Source organism: Lytechinus pictus, chromosome 5 (genome assembly GCF_037042905.1).
Source record: "Lytechinus pictus isolate F3 Inbred chromosome 5, Lp3.0, whole genome shotgun sequence".
NCBI lineage: Eukaryota > Metazoa > Echinodermata > Echinoidea > Temnopleuroida > Toxopneustidae > Lytechinus > Lytechinus pictus.
In genome coordinates this window covers 27,249,600-27,275,807 of record NC_087249.1, presented here as the reverse complement: position 1 = coordinate 27,275,807, position 26,208 = coordinate 27,249,600, and the positions used below count along the sequence as shown (strand labels likewise).

The window sequence follows — 26,208 nt, the reverse complement described above, 5'->3', positions numbered from 1 at the left end:
TTTTTTTTTTGCTTGTCAAATTTACCTCAGCACCCATGTAAAAAAAATTATTCCCGGGGCCCCGACTCCAAGCCTGCCCTTCGGCAAATTACGCTGCTGTTTTTTTTTACGATACTGTTATTAGCTGATATTATAAATGTATAGGCCTACTGACTTGTGATGCCTATCAAGCTATCTACTATCACCCCCCCCCCCTTCCTCCATCCCGTGCCCATATGTCTGTCATGTCTACAGGTAATCCTGTCGCGTATCTCCACATCGTCTCTCCATCAACGGACGGCTCAAATGCGTTTACAAGGACCCTTGGAGATCAAGAGCATATTTTGGCGGTAACGTATCTAGGCCCAAAACATTCGGATAATGATTGGGACACCAATCAAACACGCACAGGGGAGGGTTTCCCGTACGCAGATTAGCACTCTGAAAGTGCATGATTTCCAGGGATTTCAGTAGCTTTTGATATTTATTGATAGCATTTATTTTCGTGAGTGATGTCATGATGATGCTATGATAATTATCTTAACCAAAAGATTATAACATTCCACGACAACTGTTCATCGTATGGTCATGATGGTGAGAACCGAATAAGTTATCGCTGACCGTATAAACTAGACAGCTGGCAGCCGTCTGTTTCGAGGAGTTTTTTACACATTTTTTTGTTTTCTCTCCTCGAGTGTAGCCAACGGAGTTCAGCGGAACAACCAATATAACAAAGACCGAAGCTTGTGGTCTATTAAACCGTAACGAGCTTGTTAGCAAAAAGGACACTTCATACCTGGACTTCATATAGGACAATCGAATGTAGATTTGTGCTTTATGAACAAGGGTCAAGGGCATGCAGGAACAAAATAAAAGCATTAACAGGATAAATTATATCAAAGCCTGTCTTTTGTTTACTATTAGGTAAAGGGTCAATAAAGTGAGTTACAATAGAGTATCATCTAACATACCTATCTTCCACGAAGTGTAGAGGCCTCAACATCTTTCTCCAACCGACTTATCTGTGAAAATGTCAAATATTCAAATCTTATAGATATTTAGTGCCCTCTCTTGGCGATTTGTTTTCTTTTAAAAATAATCTTTGAGTCCCATTAACTTATACGTTTAATGATTGATCAATGATTTGAAAGCTATAACATATATCCTGAAAGTTTCAGTCCTTTCTATATGTTTTGGAATATTTTTTTATACATAAAAAAATCATTATATTTTCATTTGGTCGGGCATCCGATCAAATGAAAATTCAGTAAAAAAACATTTACATTTTCATTTCACATCCTCCACTTCATAACTAGTTTGGCATATCCATCAATACTTGTGATTTGGAATAGTGATAGGTACATGCATTTTAGGGGATTTCCCAAACTAAAGACAGGATTTAGGGGCAATTACCAGGGGCACGCGTGTATTTGAGTGTCCGAAAGTCCCCACACACAGCTTACACAGGGAACAGTGGTTTTCATGAACATAATATTGCAGAAATCCGGGTATATTTATAACTATTAATAATCTCACACCAGATTGATAATAGTGTGAAAATTTTATCCAATTCCATTAAACTGGTTCCAGTTGAAACCAGTTGCTTCCAATTGGTTTCAACTGGAACCAATTGAAACCAGTTGCCTCCAATTGGATTCAACTGGTTTTAATAGGGAAATTGGAACAACTGGAACCAATTGAAACCAGTTGCCAACTGGTTGCTTAATTGGTTTCAACTGGAACCAATTGAAACCAATTGCCAACTGGTTCCAGTTGCCCAATTGGTTTTAACTGGAACCAGTTGGCAACTGGTTTCAATTGGTTCCAGTTGTTCCAATTTCCCTATTGAAACCAGTTGGCCAACTGGTTTCAATTGGTTTTGCTCTAATTGGTTTCAACTGGATTTTGGTCCTGGGTACCCCCTCCCTGAAAAAGTAATTATTGAATAAGAAAAGAAAAATAAATAAATAAATCCTACCGGATTTTCATGACAGAAAATGATTTAGGAAGAAAATATCAAATTCAAAAGATAAAAATACCAAAAAAAATATCATTCGATCACACACACACAAAAAATCATGTCAGCACCTTTGGGGAGTCGGTTCGGAGGGAAATAATGACTCCTCTATCTGTTTGTACTGAAAACCTTGTCCTAATTTTGTTTTCTTTTGTTTGTTTGTGTTGTTAAATCATTGATTTCACTGTAAATAAGGGGATTATGTCAAGAAATTAAGAATGAAAAGAAGTGTAGGCCCTATTCTTAGATTATTATCCTTCACATTGAAAAAAAAAGTAAAGAAAGAAAAAAAGAAACAAGAAAAAGAAGAGGAAACAAAACAAAACAATAATTAAAAAAAAGAAACTAAAATAGAACAGAACAAAAAAACGGAGAGGAAAGAAGCTATACGTCCTTTCAAAGAAAACAAGCTCAAAAAACCAGTGGTAAAATAGTAATTTCTTGACTGGTTTCCAGCCAAACCAAATGAGAAAAAGAAGAAACCTCATTAAAAAAAGACGTAAGACACCGGCCCTCTTTTGACGAGTTTTGTTCAAGTTTATTGCAACATCGTGTGCGTGGACGGTGCGGTACGTGGTGGCATTATCTATCTGAAATAACTCTCTTAAAATGAGGGTTGAAAAGTGTTATTTTTGCTCGAGTCCGATATATCCTGGACATGGAATCCAATTCATTCGGAATGACAGTAAAGTAAGTGAATGCGGTGTTAAATTTACATAATTTTTTGCGTATATTGACTCCCAAATGCTAAGTGACTGAATGTGATGCTGCACGTGCAATGTGAATGGGAGAGCGACTGATTTGGATGTCGGGCGTGTGTGAATTTTTCTGTCCACGGGGGGCACTCAGTCATAGTCATAGTCATAGTCATACTCATACTCATAGTCATACACATGCCGTGGGCGTGGAGCACGTACGTGCATAGCGCCAACTTAATGTGTTCCGCCATCTTGCTTGTTGGTTGCCGATAAAATGCGCATTTTCAGATTTTTTAACGCTCAGTTATTATCCATGACTGAAACATTGACCAATCAAAAACTAAGATTCTACAACTTACAAGAAATATGAATATTCATAGGGGGCCTATACGAAAGTATAAACATAGATAATTCAGTTTTATGTGAAATTTAAACCCAATACTTCAAAATATGGTTAGTTTTATGTCTCTAAAATTACCCTTAAAACCAGAATTTTATTAGTAAAAAATAAAGGTTTTCCCAAGTTGCCATGGTAACGCGGTCTGAGATATAAAAGCTTAGCAAACACTTCATTTCAGTGATCGAGGATGTATTTGTTTACGGTATACGTCTACATAAATTATAACATTTTTTTCCAGACCATGGATGAACTTTCAAAAAGAGACATTTTAGGCAAGTTTTTACGATTTCCGGCAATTTTCTGACACAGGCACTTTGAAGAGGTAATTTTTACAGAATTAGAAGAAGACATCATGGATTTTCCTAATTATCACGACGGATATGCAACTTACTTGTAAACAAATCAAACAAAGTCTATGATACATTTTCGATAATGCAAAAAGAGACATTCAAGTCTCTGATTGAGAGCCGCAGATTGAACATTCGCACGGCGCAATGGTAGCGTTTTCGCCGAATTCGTCGGGGCGAAAACTCCAAGAGAGCCGTACCACTCACCAGTCCCGAACGCTGCGCTGTATGTTTGATGATTTATCTGGTGCCATTTCATGCTTATAAATTTGTTTTTTCTACAATGCCACTATCTCATTAAAATTGTTTGTCATGATAACATTGGAAATATTATCGTTTAATGGCCCAAAGGATCGACTGTAATAAAAGATACTTTGAAATATTGTCAGAGAGTGATTAGTTAGGTGATGTTTATGGTCAGAATTTAGTCATGGCTTCGGGTGAACTTACGCGAACGCGGTCACTTGCTCACGGGGCGAGTCGGCCTGGCCCTTTGGTGGAAGGCCGTTAGGCAACGTGCAGTGCAGCTAGAGCAGAGTTGGGGAGTTATAGGTATAAAAATACTTTGAAATAAGTAATCTGCAAATATTTTTGTCTTATCCCTTTGGATTACTTAGATAAGAAATTCAAATTCTCAAAGTTTAAATCAAATTTTAGACAGTGACAACAAAGAGTGGTGCTGTATGGGGGGGGGGGTGGGGTCTTGCATGCCCCCAATTCACGAACAAGAAAAAAAAGGAAAAGGTAAGAGAATCTTGTGAAATTGTTCAATTGGATTTTTGTAACCAAAAGTCAAAATTATGCTTATGTCGCTTGCTTGCAACTATATATTTTATAAATTTTGCCTGATACGCCATATCGTAGTACCCTCAATTATTTGCACTTGTTACGCCACTGACATGACTGATATAACATCTACTAGTTTATGATAACATTATTTGGTTGCGGGATCAAAGCATCAGCTATATAGCTAAACATTTATACTTTATGCCTGTTCAACTTCCAATACAGGTTTAGGCCTGTATTTATGAGATGTTAAGATCTATGGGTGCCTTTATTATTTTCATTTTCAATTAAAACAATTATTAATTATGTATTAATTTAGTATTAACCTCGATGATACATTTTATTGTATTAAATCGTACAATTTCTGTTGTATTAAGCCCCTTATTAAGCCCTTTTAAAAACATGCTCAGTAGCAGACCCCCCCCCCCCATATATAAAGACAATAGAAGTGTATATAGAATTAATTGAACCCCCCCCTTATTGAGGACAAAATGAAAAAAAAATACTCAAAATAATCGACCGCCCCCCCCCCCCTTTGACGAGGCAGCTGTCGGTGGCCTGATGTCTTCATTGACTTCTTTTTGCTTGTAAAAATAATATTAAAGAAATAGGGGCTACTCTAAGTGTCCCCTGTGAAAATTGATTTGGATCTGCAAGTGCATGAGGCTGCGCCCCCTCCAACGTCATAGCTACCCCATATCTTTAGGTTCTAGCTCTCATATTTTTCAGCTCCCTGGTTTTTTGGAAGAAAAAAAAACGAGGCGAAAGAAAAGAGTGAAATAAATGAAATACGATTAATCAAAATTTGAGTTGTTTGAAAGAATATTATACTTATCAGAGAAACTAAATTAAATTCTACAACCATGAAGAACAACAGCAATCTTGATAAATTCTGTTTTTTTTTCAAAATCAGAACCAATCAACCTTTTTCTGATTATTCTGTCACTTTCCATATTTTGGAGAAAAAAATAAAAGTGTTCATCGACGCCCTGTACTGCATGATGAAACTGTATCCCCACTCGGCCCTCGTAACCCCCCCCCCCTCTCTCCCTCTCCCCCTCCCCCACCACAATGCCCCTTGCTCATTTCTCTTATCTCACCTTGACCTTAATTAATTAATCTTAACTATTTGGCGGTACAGTCAAACGTGACTGGTCGCCATCATAGTTTCATCCCCAACAAACAAGGAACAAACAATAACAATTCTGTTTTTCGACCCAACATCATTCCTTTCAATACGCGTAAGGCTATACGTGGGCATGCACAAACAACGTGGGTTAACAAAAACTGACCCGCGTTTGGACTAAAATTGTGATTAAAATAAAAATGTTATAAATATGAAAAAAATATGTGTATAATGAAGGATATCTGATAAACAGAAAAACATCAATCGCTAATTCATAAAAATGCTGGAAAAGATTTGACAGAGGTTTTTAACAACGGTAATCAAGGGGAATTAGTGTATGGGTGAATGGCGTTCGAGCTTTAGCCGAGCGTTAGCCGGAGAGGGCGCGGGCCAAATCTGCCTGAATCTGGCAATATGGCGTCGTCCATTAAGCTGACGTTAGCCAGCGGCGACTGCACGTACGTGGGAGGGGACCCCCATTTTTTGCACTCAAATTTCCATTCCAAGGCATAGCATTTTTATCTTATTGAGAAAAAGAACAAAGAAAGCCGCTCCAAAGTCCAAGCCTCCAACCAAAGCATAGCATTTTCTTATCGAGATAAAACTTAAAAGAAAGAAATTCGTTCCAAAGGCAAAGCTTCGCATATTTTTCGTTATGCCTTTCCCAGAGAGGCGCACGGCCAATATGGGAGACTCTCCAATAAGGGAGACCATCTCAGGGTTTTCTCAGTTTCAAAAATCCTGACAACTTTCCATTTGTGTGAAGACTCAGAATCAGATCCTAATTCATATTTTAATGATGTTCTGAGATAAAAGAATATAATAACATAATCAATCAACACATAATTATGAATATATCAAGAGAAAAACCACTATACATACTAATGAATTATGAACATATTTACAGTGCATAAAGATTTGGTGATGGTTCAAGTTTATAGTTAGGTATGACTTGAACATTTTCTGTCTCCATTTACGGAAATGAGCAGAACGTTCACCTATCTTTTATTTTGTTTTAATGTTATTTCTTTGTCTTACTAATTAAAGGAGAATGAAACTCTTGGAGCAAGTTAGCTTTTGTGAAAGCAGAAAAATCAAAGAATAAGATCAACAAAACTTTGAGAAAAATAGGACTAGCAATAAAAGAGTTATGAGCATTTGAATGTCGAGATCACTAATGCTATGGAGATCCTCCCATTGGCAATGCGACCAAGATCTGCGATGTCACACACATACAACTCTCCCATTTGGACACTGAAAATATACCCCAAAACATCTCTTTTTGCTCATTTTAATCATATGACAAACGATTCATCAATGATATAATGTTGTGAAACCTCTGTACTTGTCATCTCATAAAGAGAACACCTCACCTTGTGATAGACTCTATAAAAGTGAGAATATAAGTGAAATAAGTACTAAAGTAATGAGGGAGTTGTACGTGTGTGATATCACAGATCTTGGTCGCATTGCCGTTGGGAGGATCTACATGGCACTAGTGATCTCAATATTCGAATGCTCATAACTTTCTTATTATTCATTCAATCTTCCTCAAACTTTCAACAATATGTTTCTTTGATATGGATTCAGCTGGTTTCAAGGGTTTCATTCTCCTTTAAGAAAGGTTTAAAGCTACATGTAGCAAGGTCGGGGATCTAATATTTTGAAATTTGCAGAAATAGATAAAATATTCTAATGGTAGAAAAGTGTATGAAGAGATCTCCGTGAACACCAAACATTCTTTCAGTTTCAGGATCAGGATACCCCAGTAGGATACTGGGTGAGCAGAATAATTAATATTCTGAGGAGTTATGTTTAATTGTGAGGTTTTGATGGAGTACATGTACCAGTAGGTGTATTGAAGTTTGAACAGTACTTGACTGGGGTTTTTCCATTTAAGGGGGAAGATTAAGTTGAAATGAAGGAATATTTTTTCCCTTTATTCTCTGGACAGATCTTCAGGTTTTGCCGAGGTAAATGCCACAAAGCATTCAAGAGGAAGAAGAACCCAAGGAAGGTGAGATGGACCAAGGCTTTTAGGAAAGGAGCAGGAAAAGAATTGGCGGTGGTAAGCATGATCATATCACCTGCACTTTAGTTTGTAACATTGATGATGGTGCTATCACAAGTTACTGTTTGCAAAATTTCTTCACGGGCATGGGAATGACTTTCAAAGGATGGTAGAATTGGAAAACTACATCATTCATCATTGCTTGCATTTCTTCCAATTTTTACATTAAAGCTGAAATTTTGATTTGGTAATGGGGTTAAGTTTTTATTATATTAGGGCGAGTCAAAATGTTCAACCTCTTTTATTTTAACGTCTACTGAACCATTTTGTCACAACATGGCAACATGGTTCAGCAGACCTTACAAAAATATTATTTGGAAAATTGTTTGACAATATGGGGCAACATTCCTTCCCAAAAAGTTGATTAAATTATATCATAACATCCATGAAATGCATGTCAATCATCCATTTTTTTTTTTTTTTTTTTATAGTTTGGTTACAAACTACCAGGAAATTGAGAAGCATTCACTTTTTTCTGAACTGTAAAAGCTAAATTTCTGTTGATGTCAGGCTGGTTGATGTTTTGCTACATGTGTTGACGACTTGACGGCAATATGTGAAGAGGGTCAACAGCACTATATTTACATGTATTTCTAATCAAGACATTTCTGGCTTGCACCCTTTGATTTAGATGGAATATACAATCCAGAAGAAAAAAATATTGGAACCAGTGGAAGTTACATGTATACATGTAAATGTTACTTTTGAAACTGTTATAAACTGCTTGTTGGAGAGTGATTCTACCATCAGGCCATTACTGGTCCATGGCAAGCCAGAGGCCTGTTTCATAGAACTTGATACCAGTAGTAGTTAAAATCTACTGAAACCATTAGATTTGATTGGCTGATAGTTAACTTGTTATATAAATTGTGCATTTGTCTTAACGATACTGTAACTTGCCCAGTAGGCCTTTAACATTCTACTATTCAGAGGATATTTCTCAGTAAACGAGATGTTGCGTTATATTGTGAAGCTTAAAGAGAAGGGCAGTATAACTATCATGTTTATTCATTTTTTTTTTCTTTTGGTTTCCTTTCAGGATAATTCATTTGAGTTTGAGAAGAGGAGAAATATCCCAGTGAAATACAGTAGAGAACTGTGGCAGAAGACTATTACAGCCATGGCTAGGGTAGATGAGATCAAACAGAGAAGAGAAGGCCAACATATTATTAACAGGTTAGTGCCTTTAAGAAGTACATTGGGTGATATCCAGTTTGGTGTTGACCTATTGGTGTTTGATGTTAGGGCAGTTTTAATGGGCCCAGCCACTGACAAATCATGGGGAAATTGAATCCATACGATATTTGCAAAAGGCCAATTGACTTGCATAGTCCGTCCGTCCGTCCGTCATGAGCGCCCGTCGGACTAATGCGATAAAAGTTCGGACAGCACAAATTTGACCGAACTCGTGATGTTTATTTACTTCGGATCATCGCAGTTCCAGTTTCCAACAATCCCAATTCCTAGACTCATAGCAGGTCTCTTGATTGCTAAACCAAAATAAATAACCTCTGTGAAGTTACCGGTACATGTTTCAAAGTGAAAACACGCAGTTTACTTCTGGTTGGTTAGTCTACTAACTATTGCTCTCCGAAAGACCTCCCAGACATGCCGGCGTCTATTACATAACACCCCCAGGCATGCAGCCGAGTGAACGACTTGAATCCCTTTTCTGTTCTGAGATACCGTAAGCCTTGTTTTCTCCATGATTTGTCAATGAGAGGTCGCTTTAATGTCAGCATAGCTAAAATTGCAGTTGGTACAGGGATGAATTTAACTAGGGATAGAGCAATGTCAATCTGGCACTGCTTAGTGGCTGCTGGGCATACGATCAATTGGGCAAAATGTATTTTCAGAGGATTTCTATTTCTGATTTCTCTTTCGAACAATAATGAAAAAAATATGGACTTTTACTTCATATTTTTTTCGCTTGAGAACAAGCATAGGAATCTGTACAGCTTGTCACAGTATTTGTATCCGTAGTATTGTCTTTAAAGTAATCGTGTTTTTCTTCTCATTTTTATCGCAGATTGAAGAAGGGCAAGGAGTTGAGGAAGCAGAGAGATATCCAAGAAGTCAAAAAGAGCATCCATCTTATCAAATCTCCTGCTGCAGGTTGGTTTATGTTCTTCTTCTCATCCTACCCACTGCTTTATGACATTTCCTCTCTTTTCTTCCTCTTGACTTTGGTTTTGATTTTGTTATGCTGTACTTAATTGGCCTAATTTACACAGTTAAACCAACATGGGTTTGTACGAATTAGGGTAACTATAGGTAGCCAGCTAAGTGGAAAACTTTTAAATTTGGAAATGTTCAATGTGATGGTTTCCTCGCCATAAATGAATTAAGTAGAAGTCAAGTTAAGGATCAGAGCAACGTAGGTAGATTTGAGTTGCCGTCAGGAACAACATTCCTAATTCAATCCAACAAAAGTAACTATCATTATAGAGCAAACAACAAAAGCAAATGTAATTTGGATGTGTGCATGGCTGGCCAAGTTGTCCAAATAATGGTATCAATAATTTGTAATTGTAGTTGTTGACAATTCTAACAAGGGATATAATGTGCGATAACATTGTGCGGTTTCAAATTTTTACAAACTTTATCAAATCATAGCTAAAACATGGTGAAATACAGAAATGAAAGCAAACAACAAAAACAAATTTAATTTTGATGTGTGCATGGCTGTCCAAGTTGTCCAAATAATGGTATCAATAATTTGTTTTTGTATTTGATGACAATTCTGACAAGTGATGAAATGTGCGATAACAATGTGCGGTTTCAAATTTTAACAAACTTTATCAAATCACGATTATACCATCAGGTCTCAAGAAGAGGAGAGAAGAAGAGGTCCAAGTTATCGAGGAGCAGGATGAAGAGATGGCAGAGGCAGAAGAGAATTGAACCTAGAACCTTTCAATAATGTACATTACAAACACCACAATACCTGGACAATGGACATTGGAAAGAGACTGAACTTCCAAGATGTCTCTGATATAGACTTTTGTTCTCAAATCAATGATATATTGGAGTTGTAAAGACATGAGCTGCTTCAGAATGTACATGTAAATGAAACATGGATGAACATTATTCCATCTGGAGCCAAACTTTCCCCATATTGTTATCATATGTCTGAACTCCTTGCTACTCTTTGTGTAAGGATTTATTTTAAGGGGCCATAATGACATATTTGGTGCACCAGCAGTGTACTATTTAAAGTTCACTGGCTAGCAAGAGTCCAATCTTATTTATTGTCCTTATAATGTATACTTTGATTTCTACACATGTAGTATTGATACTGGTAAATATTCTAAGATATTAACAATGACGATACCACAGATATTTGTTTATCCATGGAAGCTGCTCTAGCTTTGTCTCTTGCAGGTCTAGCAAAAAAGTGGAACCCAATATTTTCAGTCTATGGTAAAAGTGACAGTAATGAAACCTTCAGTGGCAGACTGCCTGTCATAGAGGCAGCAGGATGTTTACCGAGTAAGCCAAACATGGCTGATATGGCTGTATGCAGCAGGGGGGAGTGCAGTTACCCCCCCCCCCCCCCCCCCGAAATTTTTTTAAAAATTCAATTTTTTTACTGAAAAGTTTCACAAAATTCACCAAAGTATGCACAAAATCCTTTGATTTCACTTCACAAAATGCACAAGTGCCCGAATTACAAGTTTGGTCGCTTCCAAGTTTTTTTGGAAAGTTTATGCATCCTGCTCCCCCGCCCTTGCAAAAAAAATCTGTGTACGACCATGATGGCTGATGAGTGCTCTGGTGGAAATAGGAAGTAGTAAGGTCGTTCATAGGCGATAATATTTCAATGCTCGCCTGTTTTTTTAAGTCATTGCTAAATTTATATTCATGCTTATAAAGGAGATTCCAACCCATGAGGAAAGCTTTTTAAGGAAAGAGAAAATCAGAGAAGTGGGTGGATGAAATATTGAACAAAATCAGACAATATGACAAATACATATATTTAGAAGTTGCAAAGAAAAAAAATCAAGTTGATGGTTTCAAATTGGCAACAAAGGTAATTTCATTGTGATGTAGGGCAAGGACTATATTCCAATACACTAAATGAGTGAAGTGTCATTTTCAAATCTAGTATTAAACTACAAATAGTTTTCTTTTTCTTTATCATGAGGAATTATATGTACATGTAAGTCAATACGCCATATGTGTTTCATTCGATTGTCTTTACAGGATTAGGGGTATGCTTAGAGGAAAAATCGCACATTTCTCATAATGCATCTTCATGTATTTATCTAAATGATTTATCAAATGAGAACACACAGAGAAAAGGCTACACAATTTGTGTTGGACTAGGTGCTCTCTTATGCTTATCAGGGTTTGTTTGTTTTACTGTAGCTTCCCGTATGTATATCTTCAGTCCAACTTCTGCTTCCCTGTTCAGTCCTAGAAATGTTATTACAAGGTCGACATCATGCTCGTACATTGATTTTCATAATGGGCCCTCAAATGTATTTTGTCACATTTCCCACACCTAAACGTACCAAATTTTCAGGATGAAACGTAATGCTAGTATCCTTTCACGCACCATGCATACAAAACTGTTGAAGAGAAAACTAATTTTTCCTGCTTTTTTTTCTTTCAATATTGATACCCTTTTCACTGTATGCGTACATCTCCTGATCATGAAAAGCAACCTTTTTACTAGACAGAAAAATCAGTGTATTTTGGTCAGGACATGCTCTGCTTAGACTTAGTCTGGCTTTGCAGCATCCTTTCCCTCCATAGGTGTGTTGGAGGACTGAGAAAAATCAGGAAAAAAATCAGAAAACAGCGGATTTTTCAGTCTACCTTTTTACATTATTTTGTGGACTGGCATGGTGTCCACAGCACTGTCCAGCTTGTAATGACAGTGGCCTCTTCCACCCCCGTCCCAATTGTAAGTTTCATTCTTAACAATTATTACTGGATCACTGTAAATATGTATCCATGTCTGTAAGGACATGCAAATAAATCTATGTATGATAATGTATTTGCAATGCAGACTACATTTTATTTGTGTGTTATTATACTACTGTACCTGAGGGAATACTCGTCTCAATTCTATGCAGGCAATTTCATAAATATATACATCCGATCCATGTGGGACCTTCTTGAAAATACTTGTTGTCAAGTCCATAATGGGTGTAATGCTCTTAAATCATCTCCGCTTGAACAGTTCAGGAAGTGAAGTAAAAAATGGAGGGGAGAAATGGGGATGGACTTCTTAAAACTGATTCTTTTATGAAATTGTATAATAGTTGGAGGCTTTATATTAGAAACAACATCTTAGATGCTGCTGGAAATGTTGCAAATGTTTTTAACCACTTGGTGTAATACCTGCCAGTATTGGAGCATAGTTAAGTCTGCCTGAGTCACCTTTCGATAAGTAAAAAACTGGCTAAGTGGTTGCATTTTTTTAGACCGGGGCCCCCGTGTCACAAGGCTGCTCATTTGATCGTAGCACTGATTACATTGATCATAAATGTGCAAATCAAGCATACAAATCAACTGTATGATTACTTGTTTTAATAGCTTCGCTTTGTGTTCAGAACCTCCAGGAAATTCAAAGCATGCATTATACAGGAAACTTGTCGAAGGCGATTCTATTGGGGCCAGAGAAATCTGTTAGAATTTGAAGAATTTGACTGAAATAAAACACATGTCTTGCAATATCTGGTCTAAAAAAATGCATCTATTTTTGATGAATATTAAACTTCTGGGAACTTTACCTTTACAGTTAACAGGCCTCCAAACCAAATTTTGCCTCAAGTGAACATACCTTATGTGGTCCATAGAGATCGAATAAAGCATATTCACCTGAAATTTGTTTCTCTGAAACAAACGGGATACATATACAAATCTGTATTCTGTGGTATTACAGGGCTCCACACTAACCCTTTTTTCTACTGGTACAACCTGTACAACCTGTTCAAGCATACACACAAACAGCACACACATACACAACATAATTCATGAAAGCCATTTCTTAATTTGGGAGAGCCATTTTTAACCCTAAATCTCCCGGGGTATTTTGATTTTTGTCATTCCCGGGGGGGGGGGGCCATTATGCCCCCCCTTAAGATCTCAGCCGCAGATTGCGCGATCACAGCGAAACTTTGCATGATGGTACAGAATGACGTAATCTACGCAGTTGCATTGGTAAATTTCACTGAATTCATATATTTTTATTTTATATGAATTATGCTAATTTATTCATGAAATCATACTTTTTGCTCTGATTCACTAAATAAAGCTCCTAGAATGCTATTTTTGGTGAAAATATTCTTTATAGCATTCCTAACAATTGTGAATGAAAAAAATTCTGGTACCAAGACCGATTTCTTATGTATTTTATTGTTTTTTTAATTTCTTATGCATTTCTTTGTTTTTTTACTTTTTGTTTTTTTATTGTTTTTTCAATGGAAATTGTTCCAGACTTAATTCTGATCATAAACAAGGCAAAATTGATTAAGTTTAATCAGTAAAAGTAGATATAATGATACATTTATGAATTTTGTCTAAATACACAATTTGCATTGGATTTGTACATGAAATCACGTTTATGAGCAATTTTGGGTCTGACATGCACTTACATAATGTTGCGTAATGTCGTAACCGCGTACCCGGGCGTCACAAATTTGGTCTCAAAATTTGCGCGAGACTTGAAAGTAAAAAGTCAGTGAGCGGCGAGGTCAAAAAATTTTGCGCAGCAGATATATCGCGAAAATTGTCGAGGGGGGGGTCATTATGGCCCCCCCCCCCCCCGGGATAATTAGGGTTAAGATGCCAGAGCCATTTCTATAATTTACAAAAGACGAGAAAATATCATTTGTATCAGTTTGACATATTTTTTACTGGTCATGTCAGATCAGCAAATCTGGCTTTTTCTGAAAAGTTACTGGCCCAAAAGCAATTTTTGTCTCACCTGCATAGCAGAGTGAGACTATAGGCGCCGCTTTTCCGACGGCGGCGGCGACGGCGTCAACACCAAATCTTAACCTGAGGTTAAGTTTTTGAAATGACAGCATAACTTAGAAAGTATATGGACCTAGTTCATGAAACTTGGCCATAAGGTTAATCAAGTATTACTGAACATCCTGCCTGAGTTTCATGTCACATGACCAAGGTCAAAGGTCATTTAGGGTCAATGAACTTAGACCATGTTGGGGGAATCAACATCAAAATCTTAACCTAAGGTTAAGTTTTTGAAATGTCATCATAACTTAGAAAATATATGGACCTAGTTCATGAAACTTATACATAAGGTTAATCAAGTATCAATGAACATCCTGCATGAGTTTCACGTCACATGACCAAGGTCAAAGGTCATTTAGGGTCAATGAACTTTGGCCGAAATGGGGGTATCTGTTGAATTACCATCATAACTTTGAAAGTTTATGGATCTGATTCATGAAACTTGGACATAATAGTAATCAAGTATTACTGAACATCCTGTGCAAGTTTCAGGTCACATGATCAAGGTCAAAGGTCATTTAGGGTCAATGAACTTTGGCCAAATTGGGGTATTTGTTGAATTACAGCCATAAATTTGAAAGTGTGTTGGTCTAGTTCATAAAACTTGGACATAATAGTAATCAAGTATCACTGAACATCCTGTGCGAGTTTCAGGTCACATGATCAAGGTCAAAGGTCATGTAAGGTCAAAGAACTTTGGCCACGTTGGGGGTATTTGTTGAATTGCCATCATATCTCTATAAGTGTATTGGTCTAGTTCATAAAACGTGGAAATAAACTTAACCAAGTATCACTGAACATCTTGTGCGAGTTATAGTAGTTTTCAAAATCAGCACTGCTGCTATATTGAATCGCGTGATGCAGGTGAGACGGCCAGAGGCATTCCACTTGTTACTGGTCTGGGACCGTCCGACCAGTGCCAGTCTTGCACGCTAGTATTAATGATACAGTAGCTTCTCCATGACATTACATGCTACAGAATTACTGAATTATGAGCCAGTCAAAGTTGGAAGTTCTAATTTTCCAAATGAAACAACACTACTAGAATACAAAATAATTATGTTTCCAATGTTTATTGAAAGAAGAACTTTAATCCATGCCAATTTTTGGCCTGATATTCTGTAGACATGCACATTTACATAAAATCAATTTACATACCATACATATGTACATTCATACATGTACTTTCCATAGGCATATAATCATTGACCTGAAAAGTCCTAACATAATGTTAATTCCATAAAGAAATGATCGCTAAATAAATACAGCTAATGGATGATATGTAAAGTAATTTCAAAATGTGGTCAATTTAATTATATTAAACTATACCATGTTTTCTTTTAAAGATTTTGTACCCTCTCATAGTCTTGTATTGAAAATATATAAAATAAAAAATAGGCTGAGAATGAGGGCATTCCTCATTGTTAACAGAGACTACTGGTAGTCTGGTACTGTATTGTAATGCCAAAAAGGAAGATGCCATTGTAGGGTCGTAAAATTTGTTTAAATTTGGTTTATAGAGAAAATACAAGTATTCAAATCAAATTCCATATACATGCACATTGTACAGGCTATTATAGCAGTAGCACCCAACATTAAAAAAAAAATGTTTAACAAGGAACTCACTCTCTTCTGTTTTGGCAGCAGCACATGGAGTAGTGTAATTCACTTGGATTTAAATTTGGAGTTGCCTGAATAGATAACAGACTTCCAGAACATGTGCAATACTAAAAGCACTTGCTTTTTTAGGAAATTATAGTGCCACTTGCAACCCTTCTCTAATAAAAATTCATTGCAATTTAATTAAGAATCAACATAAATACATATAAAAAGCTTATTTTTAATTAACCTAACAAAATTCCATGATTGAATAAGAGTGAAACTCAAATCATGTATTGTAATTTACCCTTGAATATTGAAATGAAGGGGAAAATTCCAGTCCTGATTACAAAGAATTTTCATAAGATACATGCTTAAACTGGAATGAATTTACCATACATGTACTTTTCACTGTTTATTTCAAGTGAAATGTATAAAATGAATATTGTAGTTTAGTTAAAACTTCAATATGCAAATGATTGATTAACCTACATGTAAATAAAACGAATTCATATTTAATTTTGTTTGGCTCAAACAAAGTTGATGTTGCAATCCAAATTATGAATATTTCAAAAGTAATTGAAACATACAATATATGGGTCCTTCTAAAGAAACATTTATCGGGTCACAACCATTTTCTGCAGGAAATGTATAAAATAGTGCATGCCCATAATTTTAAGGAATATATTGTGACCTAACGACTCATCAGTGCTTGAAATTTTTTAAGTTTTTTTTTTTAGAATTATAACGCAGAATTAATGAAGCGTTTCCCAGAAATGCTGTAAAATTGCTCGGTTGTATCTTTGTGTATGTTGAGACATGTCAAATAAGGTATTCTTTCTTGAAATGAAATGCAGAGAACTTGAAGCAAGAGATTAGCCTCTCCACATCTTGTTTGGTAAAAGTCCATTTCTCATAATTTAATTAGCTTTTGACTTATAATTCCTAAACCCAACAGGATTTTTCAGGGTTACCACATCGTGACCACTAAACCTCTTCATCAGATTCACCATACCAACCTTCAAAGATCATCTGACAAATAAATGTCACAAAGATTTCATCTCTGATCTTTCTTTTTTATATATATCTTAAAGATAAAATATCTATATTCAACAAACTCGATCCTAACAAAGTTCAAGTACAAATGTATTCTTTGCATCATAATCCTTGACTAGATACTCTCACAATATATTTGATTTCTCTGCATGACAACTTTTAGCTCAGATTGAAACTTGGATCCAACATCTGTAACCGGCTGACTGCTTCGCCAATCAATGCCACCGTAGAATCTTTTGGTGCCGACGGATCTCTTTAAGATACTACCAAGCAACTTAAAAGCATATGGATGGCAGCCTGGCTTCTCATCAGGCATCCAATATCTACTTCTTGGCATTGTAATTATGAAATCTCTGATTCATAGGGTTTTCTGGTGATTTCATCCAGTCTTTTTTCAGCATCTGTTTGAGTTGTGACAGCCTAAGATTAGGATTCTCAGCCTTGAGGATCGGTAGCTGCGTCTCCTCGTATGCTGCATACGCTGCTTTCACACGCTTCTCAGGGTGCTTTTCAAGCTCTGCTTCCTTCAAACTGGAAGAAATAGAAAACAACAAAATAGAATAAAGGTGTATTAAAGTTATTAATCTCTGTATTACAGGATAATTAATAAGATGAAGTGTAAATTCAAAGGTAATAAAATCTAGGTTACAAAATAGTGTAAAATTTGCAAATCTATAGAGACTGAGGAAATATTTTCAATTAAAAGATGGAAAAAAAACAATGATTGTCATATTCTGGTTCAGGTCTGAAAATTACTTTACTTGACAATTATTCCGCTTACGGAAGCTTGGATTAATTACTATAACCCAAAGGAAAATATTTCTGATCCCAACTGTTTATATTCTTATGTAATACATGTACAAGTCATAATCCTGATAAATTCTGTTTTTTAATAGGGTTGACCTGGTCATACTGAGTATCTATTAAACTATTTTTAAAAAGTTTGATAGCAAAGAGGATCATTTACAAAACATTGACACACCAAAACGACCTAACACATACAGTATACTTACTATAATACAACTTGTGCACTGAAAAACATGTGACGGCATAAATCAGCACAAAAAGAGCTGACTGGGATCCATGGTCCATGGGTATACAGTATAAAGACATGTGGGGGATAAAGAATATCTGCAACTCTTTCAAAGAGTCAAATGGAAATAACAGAAAGCAAAGCAAGTAGAAGCTAAAGGCATCCAAACAGAGATTAATAAAAAGAGGAAAAGGAGCAGCAATCTGAATACAGGTCAAGAACTACACCATATTTTATGAAAATTTGAGAAAATAAAAACGGAACTGACCTCAGAGCCGAGATGGCTTCCCCAACATCCCTGGCTGATACAACTCCATCTTGTTGATCTTGAGCTAATCTAATATTGACATTCTCTTCCAATGGGGCATCAAGGTGAGACGCCTGCTTCTTAGATTCAGCACCTGCTTCAGCTAAACAACAACAAAAAATACAGTATTTAAGTACTGGTTATTACCTTGTAACTGGAGTCAATAGAAAAAGGACCAAAGAGGAACCAGAAACATATAAGTAATATCTGGGAACTGTCTTACAAAAAATTGTGATTGATCTAATCAACCACAACTATGGAAAGCCAGCAAACATCAACATCTATTAGGCATGTTGGTTCAAAATATTTTCTTACTACCCCTGTATGATGTATTCATACATTTATTGTTTTCTTGAAAATTCAGTGTGCTTCTCTTTGTTTACAAAGGACATTGTTAAAAAATTTTGTGGAAAGTATTATGACAATGATGGATTTCCATAGAAGTGAGGTTGATCAGATCAATATTTGTAAGACGGGACCATGATGAATTCCATGGTAGAAGATTAAATCATCATAGAGGTTTCATGGTACATGCTGTATTCTTTCTTGAAAATGATGGATCATGAAAAATACAGACTAAGATTTACATATATGTTGTATGCAGTCTAATACTGCGATAATTAATTCCAACCAGAAATGTGAACTCTGGAAGTGTACATACATGTACTATATGGCAACCAAAACAGTATTTATAAGAGCCTAATTTTGTAATTGATCTCTGAGAATTTAAGAACACACTTGAATCTGGCTAATTCACCCAAGTCTATTCATTTGGGACCAAAGAAATCTGTTTGACTTAAATGGGTTAGTTCTATATCAAATATTCATGACTATACTCTTCTGTATATTAAAAATCGAAAGAAGTTGGGAAAGTGCCAGATTAGATTCAATTACTTTATGGTAGCAAATAAAGTTTAACCACTTTCTTTAAAAAAATCCTAGGATTGATTTCCTCTGTTAATATTACCCCTCTCTTGTTCCATCCTTTCTCTATTTGCCTCAACCTGTGCTCTTGTCATCTTTGCTGATCCACCTTTTCCACTTGGAGTTTTGACCTTGATACTACTTTCTTCTTCTTCTAGAAGCTTCTTCTTTTCTTGCTTTTTTGCAAGTTCTTCCTGTCGCTTCTGCTCTTTCCCAGCCTAAAAATGAGATGATAGAAACCAATATTGTATTACCATCGGCAGACAATGCAAACTTGTAATGTTTCAGTTCCATTGATTTTCTATATATGGATTTTGGATAAAATATCTAGTACCTAGTTATGTACATAAAAAATTGAAAAGGCAATAAAACAAGAGGAATAGTTACCCCATATAGTAAAGAAAGTATGAACATGAATAGATGGGGATAGAATAAATATAATAAAAAGGGCGTATTTTATAGATTTCGAAATTCATAAAAGAAGAGAGAAGTAGATACAGAGGAGAAACTATGTGACTAAGAGAAAAAAAAGATTGTACAGATGCATTTATCCAGATAAAGAAAAGAAAATGAACAAAACAGAGCAAACAGAAGTATAATAGGAGTAACAATTAATGATGATAATGCGCACATAAATTACAAACAAGTGGAATGCCTCTGGCCGTCTCACCTGCATCACGCGATTCAATATAGCAGCAGTGCAGATTTTGAAAACTACTATAACTCGCACAAGATGTTCAGTGATACTTGGTTACTCTTATTTCCAAATTTTATGAACTAGACCAATACACTTATAGAGATATGATGGCAATTCAACAAATACCCCCAACGTGGCCAAAGTTCTTTGACCTTACATGACCTTTGACCTTGATCATGTGACCTGAAACTCGCACAGGATGTTCAGTGATACTTGATTACTATTATGTCCAAGTTTTATGAACTAGACCAACACACTTTCAAATTTATGGCTGTAATTCAACAAATACCCCAATTTGGCCAAAGTTCATTGACCCTAAATGACCTTTGACCTTGATCATGTGACCTGAAACTTGCACAGGATGTTCAGTAATACTTGATTACTATTATGTCCAAGTTTCATGAATCAGATCCATAAACTTTCAAAGTTATGATGGTAATTCAACAGATACCCCCAATTCGGCCAAAGTTCATTGACCCTAAATGACCTTTGACCTTGGTCATGTGACGTGAAACTCATGCAGGATGTTCAGTGATACTTGATTAACCTTATGTATAAGTTTCATGAACTAGGTCCATATATTTTCTAAGTTATGATGACATTTCAAAAACTTAACCTTAGGTTAAGATTTTGATGTTGATTCCCCCAACATGGTCTAAGTTCATTGACCCTAAATGACCTTTGACCTTGGTCATGTGACATGAAACTCAGGCAGGATGTTCAGTAATACTTGATTAACCTTATGGCCAAGTTTCATGAACTAGGTCCATATACTTTCTAAGTTATGCTGTCATTTCAAAAACTTAACCTCAGGTTAAGATTTGGTGTTGACGCCGCCGCCGCCGCCGCCGTCGCCGTCGGAAAAGCGGCGCCTATAGTCTCACTCTGCTATGCAGGTGAGACAAAAATGGGGCTGATAAAATATCTGACTTTCCTGAATGTGTTACAGATTACATACCTTTCTTTGCATTTTCCGATTGACATGTTTATCATCATCTTTCCAGTAAGCATCTTCAACCTCTTTCTCTTTCTGTGAAGCCGCTACAGCCTTGGCTTCGGCCTTCCTAGCCCTGGCGTCCACAGCTTTTGAATTCTCTCCTTTCATCTTCTTAGGCATGATTGGTGTCGCAGACTCCTCAGTGTTCCAGAAAAACCTATCACTCTCCTATCAATTGCTCATTCCTATTTCTTTCAAGCTGCAGTATAATTTGCAGTACAGCTGTATGTTTTATTACATATAACCACTGCTCTTTTCAAAAAGTTTTTGCTTTGAATTCTGTTTTATAAATAATAAAATGTACAAGTCTCAACAAGTTGTTTTAATGTTGCTGTTGAAATCAAGTTTAAGTTGATGAGAGAAGGGATGGAATAGTTAGCTTTACTGCAGATTTTTTTTATATAGGTTTCACCTCTTGTTCTAGCATCCACAGTGTAGAAGTGAATACAGTAATTCAGCCTACAAGGAAAAAAATTAAGAAAAAAAAACTATTATTACAAAATAGAATAAAGTTAAGTTTACTAAAAAATAATTTATTTCAATTTGTCTATTTATTTGATAAAAATATTTAAAGACAATGGCAAAATGCACAATAGAGTCAACATACTAGAACGCAGCAAACTGACCAAGGCAGGGGGTGTTTTCTATTTATTTATAATCACGTATTAAATTTTAGTATTTGTGAAATAATTATTTTATTAATAAATTGTTCTTCAAAACGGCATCCCTAACCGGATGTACGTCATAATGAAGCGGTCCAAGGGTCAGGCCTATTGTCTAAGTTGCTTTGTTGACAAACGAATCAAGGGATCTACAGGAGATCGGTCTGGTAAGAAACGTCTCATTTTTACCATTTATAGTGAAATAATTTTTATCCCTTTATACGCATTAGGCGCATGAAGGTTCATAGATAAACAAAATTCACCCCTACAATTACAAACCGATTTCACCCTCTATGGATTTCCTAGGGAAATCCATCTTTGTGTACATGTGTCTCTTATGAAAACTATAGACTATACCACTCATTCAATGAACAAGGTTATGATATAACCTTGTTCTCAGTTATATCTCGATGTGTGGCAAAATAAGGATGGCAATGTTTGGCCTATTTTCTCTTTTTCTTTGGGACAAATGCTTGATTTTTTTACACTGACAGTTTCCATTACACCTATTCGTCATACAACTTGGCCCTTAAGTAAATTTGATTCTTTAAATTATTTTTTCTTAATTAAAAATAGAGATTAAAAAATGAAAATTTTCTTGCCATATTATTTTCCACCAATAGAGGGCGTACTAAAAAATATGCCCAAAATTCAAGTTTTTGAGCGCTCTAGTGAATACAAAAATTATTCCCAAGTTACAAATGAAAAAGAAATTGCAACTGTATGGAAATTAGTAATTTTGGTCACAAAAGTAATATTTTAGTCATTTTTTAAAGTGTGTGCTCTGTACAGCATTGGCATGCCATAGTCCAACCTGTAGATTCCCCACAGGCAGGGTGGTTGCAGTGAACAAGTGGACTATACTATAGTTATACATATATGCCCGGCGGTTCAAGACTCCATGATGAAAAAGTATATGTCAAAATATTTTTTAAAAAACATCATCATGGAGTCCTCAAGACTCATTTGGACTTGCGGTGATGTGTTCTTCCACGTGGAAGAACACAGTATACCCAGTTGTGTGTCCGGACAGGTTGTGTGTCCGGACGATCAATTTTAGAAAGTCTTTTGGAAAAAATTACAAGCGAAGTTTCATCAATTTTTAGTACAAAATGTTAGGAAATATTATAAAGAACAAAATAGAAGATGATTACAAGTATTGAAATCAAATTTTTAGTGTAAACCAAAGACAAAAAAGAAGGCTTCAAAAAGATAAACTGTCCGGACACCCGACCCCCCATCCTAGGCTACAGTCACAGGAGGAGAGAGAGAGGTGCCAGACACGATGTTTAACAGGTGGGACTGAAATATTTTTTGCGACAACATAAACATATGACCAGTCTTGAACTACAAAAAAGATGAATAAGAAACAGACCCCAAAGCTTGCTTCCATTCAAACTTACATACCTTGGGTTTTCTTCACCAACAACAACAGTTTCTTTCCGATGTGGCAGAGGATATTTTGCTTCAGCCCAGGAAAACTTCTGCTTGATTGATCGACAGGCCCGATCCAGACGTCGCACTTCCTCGGACACTGCACTGTCTGCAGACTGCATGCACTGACACGGAAAGAAATTAGCAAGCTTTTACTTTCAGCTTTTTTCTCATCTGAATTTCATGAATGTATATCGAAAATGTCTGTGAATTATGCTGAAGGTCTTTCGCCATATGACCACAAAGGGAAATGTGGTCTTCCTGAGGTAAATATCAAGTCTCTTTTCACCCTTTCTTGACGGGCATTTTTGTCTTCGGTCCGATGTGCTTACAATTGCGTTGGTACCGTACGGTATATTGCATTTACCGTAGCTATTGCCATTGCCATTGGCTTGCCCACTCATGATGGTTATGATATAACCTTGTTCTCACTAATGTCAGTTATAATTTTTATATCTCCATGTGTGGCAAAATAAGGATGGCAATGTTCACCCAAGGCCAGGGTTCATTTAGTATTTACATGCCGCCACGCACAGAAAAATCAAGCCATAGTCCACTCGTCATCCCCGACCATTTGCCAAACAGCAAAAGGTAGGGGATGGGACTAGAGGTATGTGAGGCGTACTCATAGACAAAATTTGTGATAAAAAATGTAAAAGTAAGAGAGTTTGACTTACCAGTCTTTCCCCCCGAACCAAACGTTGATCTTCCTTCCGTTGTTGCTGGAATTTATCTTGGACTCAACGATATCTTGTCAATTATTCGAGGACTCTTCGGTAAATCGTCAGAATGTATGATGAAATTTGTCATGATCCTCAGCAGCGCATAGACTTCTACGTAGAGGATGTAACGCGCCCTCTTGTGCTCAATTAAAGAAAGCTAACGGAAGCGACCACACCACTGTCCTCTACAAAGCTGTATAAAAATGCTTCTCACCACAGATACCTGTTTCCGGTGATGCTTCTATTTCGGAAATCCAAGATCCAGCGATAGTAGTCTCTTTCTCCCCTGACACACAATATTTTATTTTTATTATTTTATACATCAGAATAATTTTAGCGCCATCAGCTTAGTTTATTCTATAATGAACTGTATCTTGTCGTATGCTGAAAGGAAATATGATGCCTTTTTTTTTTGGGGGGGGGGTTATTGCTTCTTTTCTCGATCCCCGATGCCTCTCTTTTATTGAGTACTATCATTGTAAGGGTTAATTATTAATATTATTATTTTGGTTTTCTATTATTTTTCATATTATTATGGAATATTCATCATCATATCACTTTTGTAAGCCAACATTTTGTACCATCCTGAAATTAATATGGGTAAAGGCTGAAATGTGAAAAGAATGGAAGGGGCAAGAAACTCAAGACAAAGTGATAAAACAGAACATAATTACGTTCCAATTCTTTTTAATGAGTTTCTTTTATTTATCCAGGATGGGGAGCACATCAGGCTCGTGCCCACCCCCTCGAAAGCCATAGAACACATTTATTTTGCATCCATTTTGTTTGATAATTTGTACTGTTAATTTCATTTGATTGTAATCCTTTATGTTTGGATTTGAAATCAATTAAATTAACTTGAAACTTTCCCGCCCTCCCCTTGAAAATTGTGATCTACCCCTAAATAGGCCTTTGTGGTAAGTGATTTTTTATTTTATTTATTTCTTAATGAAAATCCTTTAGGTTAGGATTTTAAATCAATGAAAACAAACTTGAAACTTCATACTGTATAGCGAGGAGCTGTTATCATAATAAATAAATAACTAAATCAAATAAATCAAAATCAAATCATAATTGTGAAATTATTCGTTACATAAATCTCCTTCACGGGGGGGGGGGGGGGGGGGGAGCTTGTTATTTTTTTCTGTAAAAGAAACCACCCCCTCCCCCTTTGGAAAATCCTGGATTCTCCCCTGATTAGACCCACAGTAAAGTTTGTTATTCTGAATTTCTGTTACATAATAATTTGGAAATTAATGCCTAACTTTGTGAAAAGTATTTCTATCGTCAGGTTCATTAATTAGAAAAGAATAAGGGGCTTTTTCATCAAGAGTCCCATAACAGAAAATTAACAAAATCGAAACAACTGAATTTCTCCTTAATTTTTTTTTATTTCATACAAAAATGTCTTATTTCATTCCACTTTCACAACTACTAGTATCACTTTTGACTTTGTATAAACATGAAACAAAATTGCAAATTTGTCTTGATTGAGGCTATCAAGACTTCCTTACCAGAATTCATTACAAGCAAAGTTTCGTCGAAACATCAATGGTCAGTGGTCCAAACGGGTTGATGAGCCTCTATGGTTTCGTGAGTTCTTTTTTCTTTTTCGATTTGTCACTGTCGAACACAATAGACGTAATGGAGGCAGTTGGATGAGGTTCACGTTGAGAAATCGGTGAGTTTTTATTCATTTTTTATATCATATTTATTAATTTAAAGTCATATCTGTCAAAATAACAGTTTACATCAACGGATCAGTTCAAGTATGAACTGATTCGCGATGCTTTGGGCAACAGATGGGGGGAAAATGACCAATGTATATTTTAACAATAGAGAGGTATACAGCCGAGAACGAGGTTATATTATAACCTCGTTCGTAGGATGAGTGCCATAGTCATGACTCATAGATAAGATAGTCATACTAGTACCTCGGGCGATGTTCGTGCAGGCTTCACTCCACTTCACTACCGCTACACTACGCTCCACTACCACGTACGTGCAGTCGCCGCTGGCTAACGTCAGCTTAATGGACGACGCCATATTGCCAGATTCAGGCAGATTTGGCCCGCGCCCTCTCCGGCTAACGCTCGGCTAAAGCTCGAACGCCATTCACCCATACACTAATTCCCCTTGATTACCGTTGTTAAAAACCTCTGTCAAATCTTTTCCAGCATTTTTATGAATTAACGATTGATGTTTTTCCGTTTATCAGATATCCTTCATTATACACATATTTTTTTCATATTTATAACATTTTTATTTTAATCACAATTTTAGTCCAAACGCGGGTCAGTTTTTGTTAACCCACGTTGTTTGTGCATGCCCACGTATAGCCTTACGCGTATTGAAAGGAATGA

General features: G+C 36.2%; 3 protein-coding genes across 4 annotated transcripts in view; 2 read left to right on the top strand and 1 right to left on the bottom strand.

Annotated features, from left to right (window-relative positions):
- Window positions 1-2,485: 2,485 nt before the first annotated feature.
- On the top strand, window positions 2,486-12,429 carry LOC129262192 (probable ribosome biogenesis protein RLP24). The gene is made up of 5 exons (XM_054900270.2): window positions 2,486-2,686; window positions 7,308-7,421; window positions 8,464-8,600; window positions 9,454-9,539; window positions 10,249-12,429. The coding sequence occupies exons 1-5, from the start codon at window positions 2,606-2,608 to the stop codon at window positions 10,326-10,328; spliced, it is 498 nt and encodes a 165-aa protein (XP_054756245.2). The 5' UTR covers window positions 2,486-2,605; the 3' UTR covers window positions 10,329-12,429.
- A 3,042-nt stretch (window positions 12,430-15,471) lies between these two features.
- LOC129262193 (coiled-coil domain-containing protein 124-like) lies at window positions 15,472-23,467 on the bottom strand. Its single transcript, XM_054900271.2, has 5 exons — window positions 23,097-23,467; window positions 20,989-21,486; window positions 19,377-19,551; window positions 18,371-18,512; window positions 15,472-17,600 (listed from the first exon to the last, which is right to left on the bottom strand). The coding sequence occupies exons 2-5, from the start codon at window positions 21,145-21,147 to the stop codon at window positions 17,393-17,395; spliced, it is 684 nt and encodes a 227-aa protein (XP_054756246.1). The 5' UTR covers window positions 21,148-21,486; window positions 23,097-23,467; the 3' UTR covers window positions 15,472-17,392.
- The window catches only part of LOC129262194 (NAD-dependent protein deacylase sirtuin-6-like), a 22,985-nt gene continuing 19,991 nt past the window's right edge, over window positions 23,215-26,208 (top strand). Inside the window, exon 1 of one of the 2 annotated variants that reach the window (XM_054900272.2) lies at window positions 23,215-23,389. In XM_054900272.2, the coding sequence (XP_054756247.2) occupies window positions 23,324-23,389 (66 nt within the window). In that variant the 5' untranslated portion in view covers window positions 23,215-23,323. The remainder of the gene's footprint in view (window positions 23,390-26,208) is intronic. The other variant, XM_064100135.1, reaches the window with a different exon arrangement.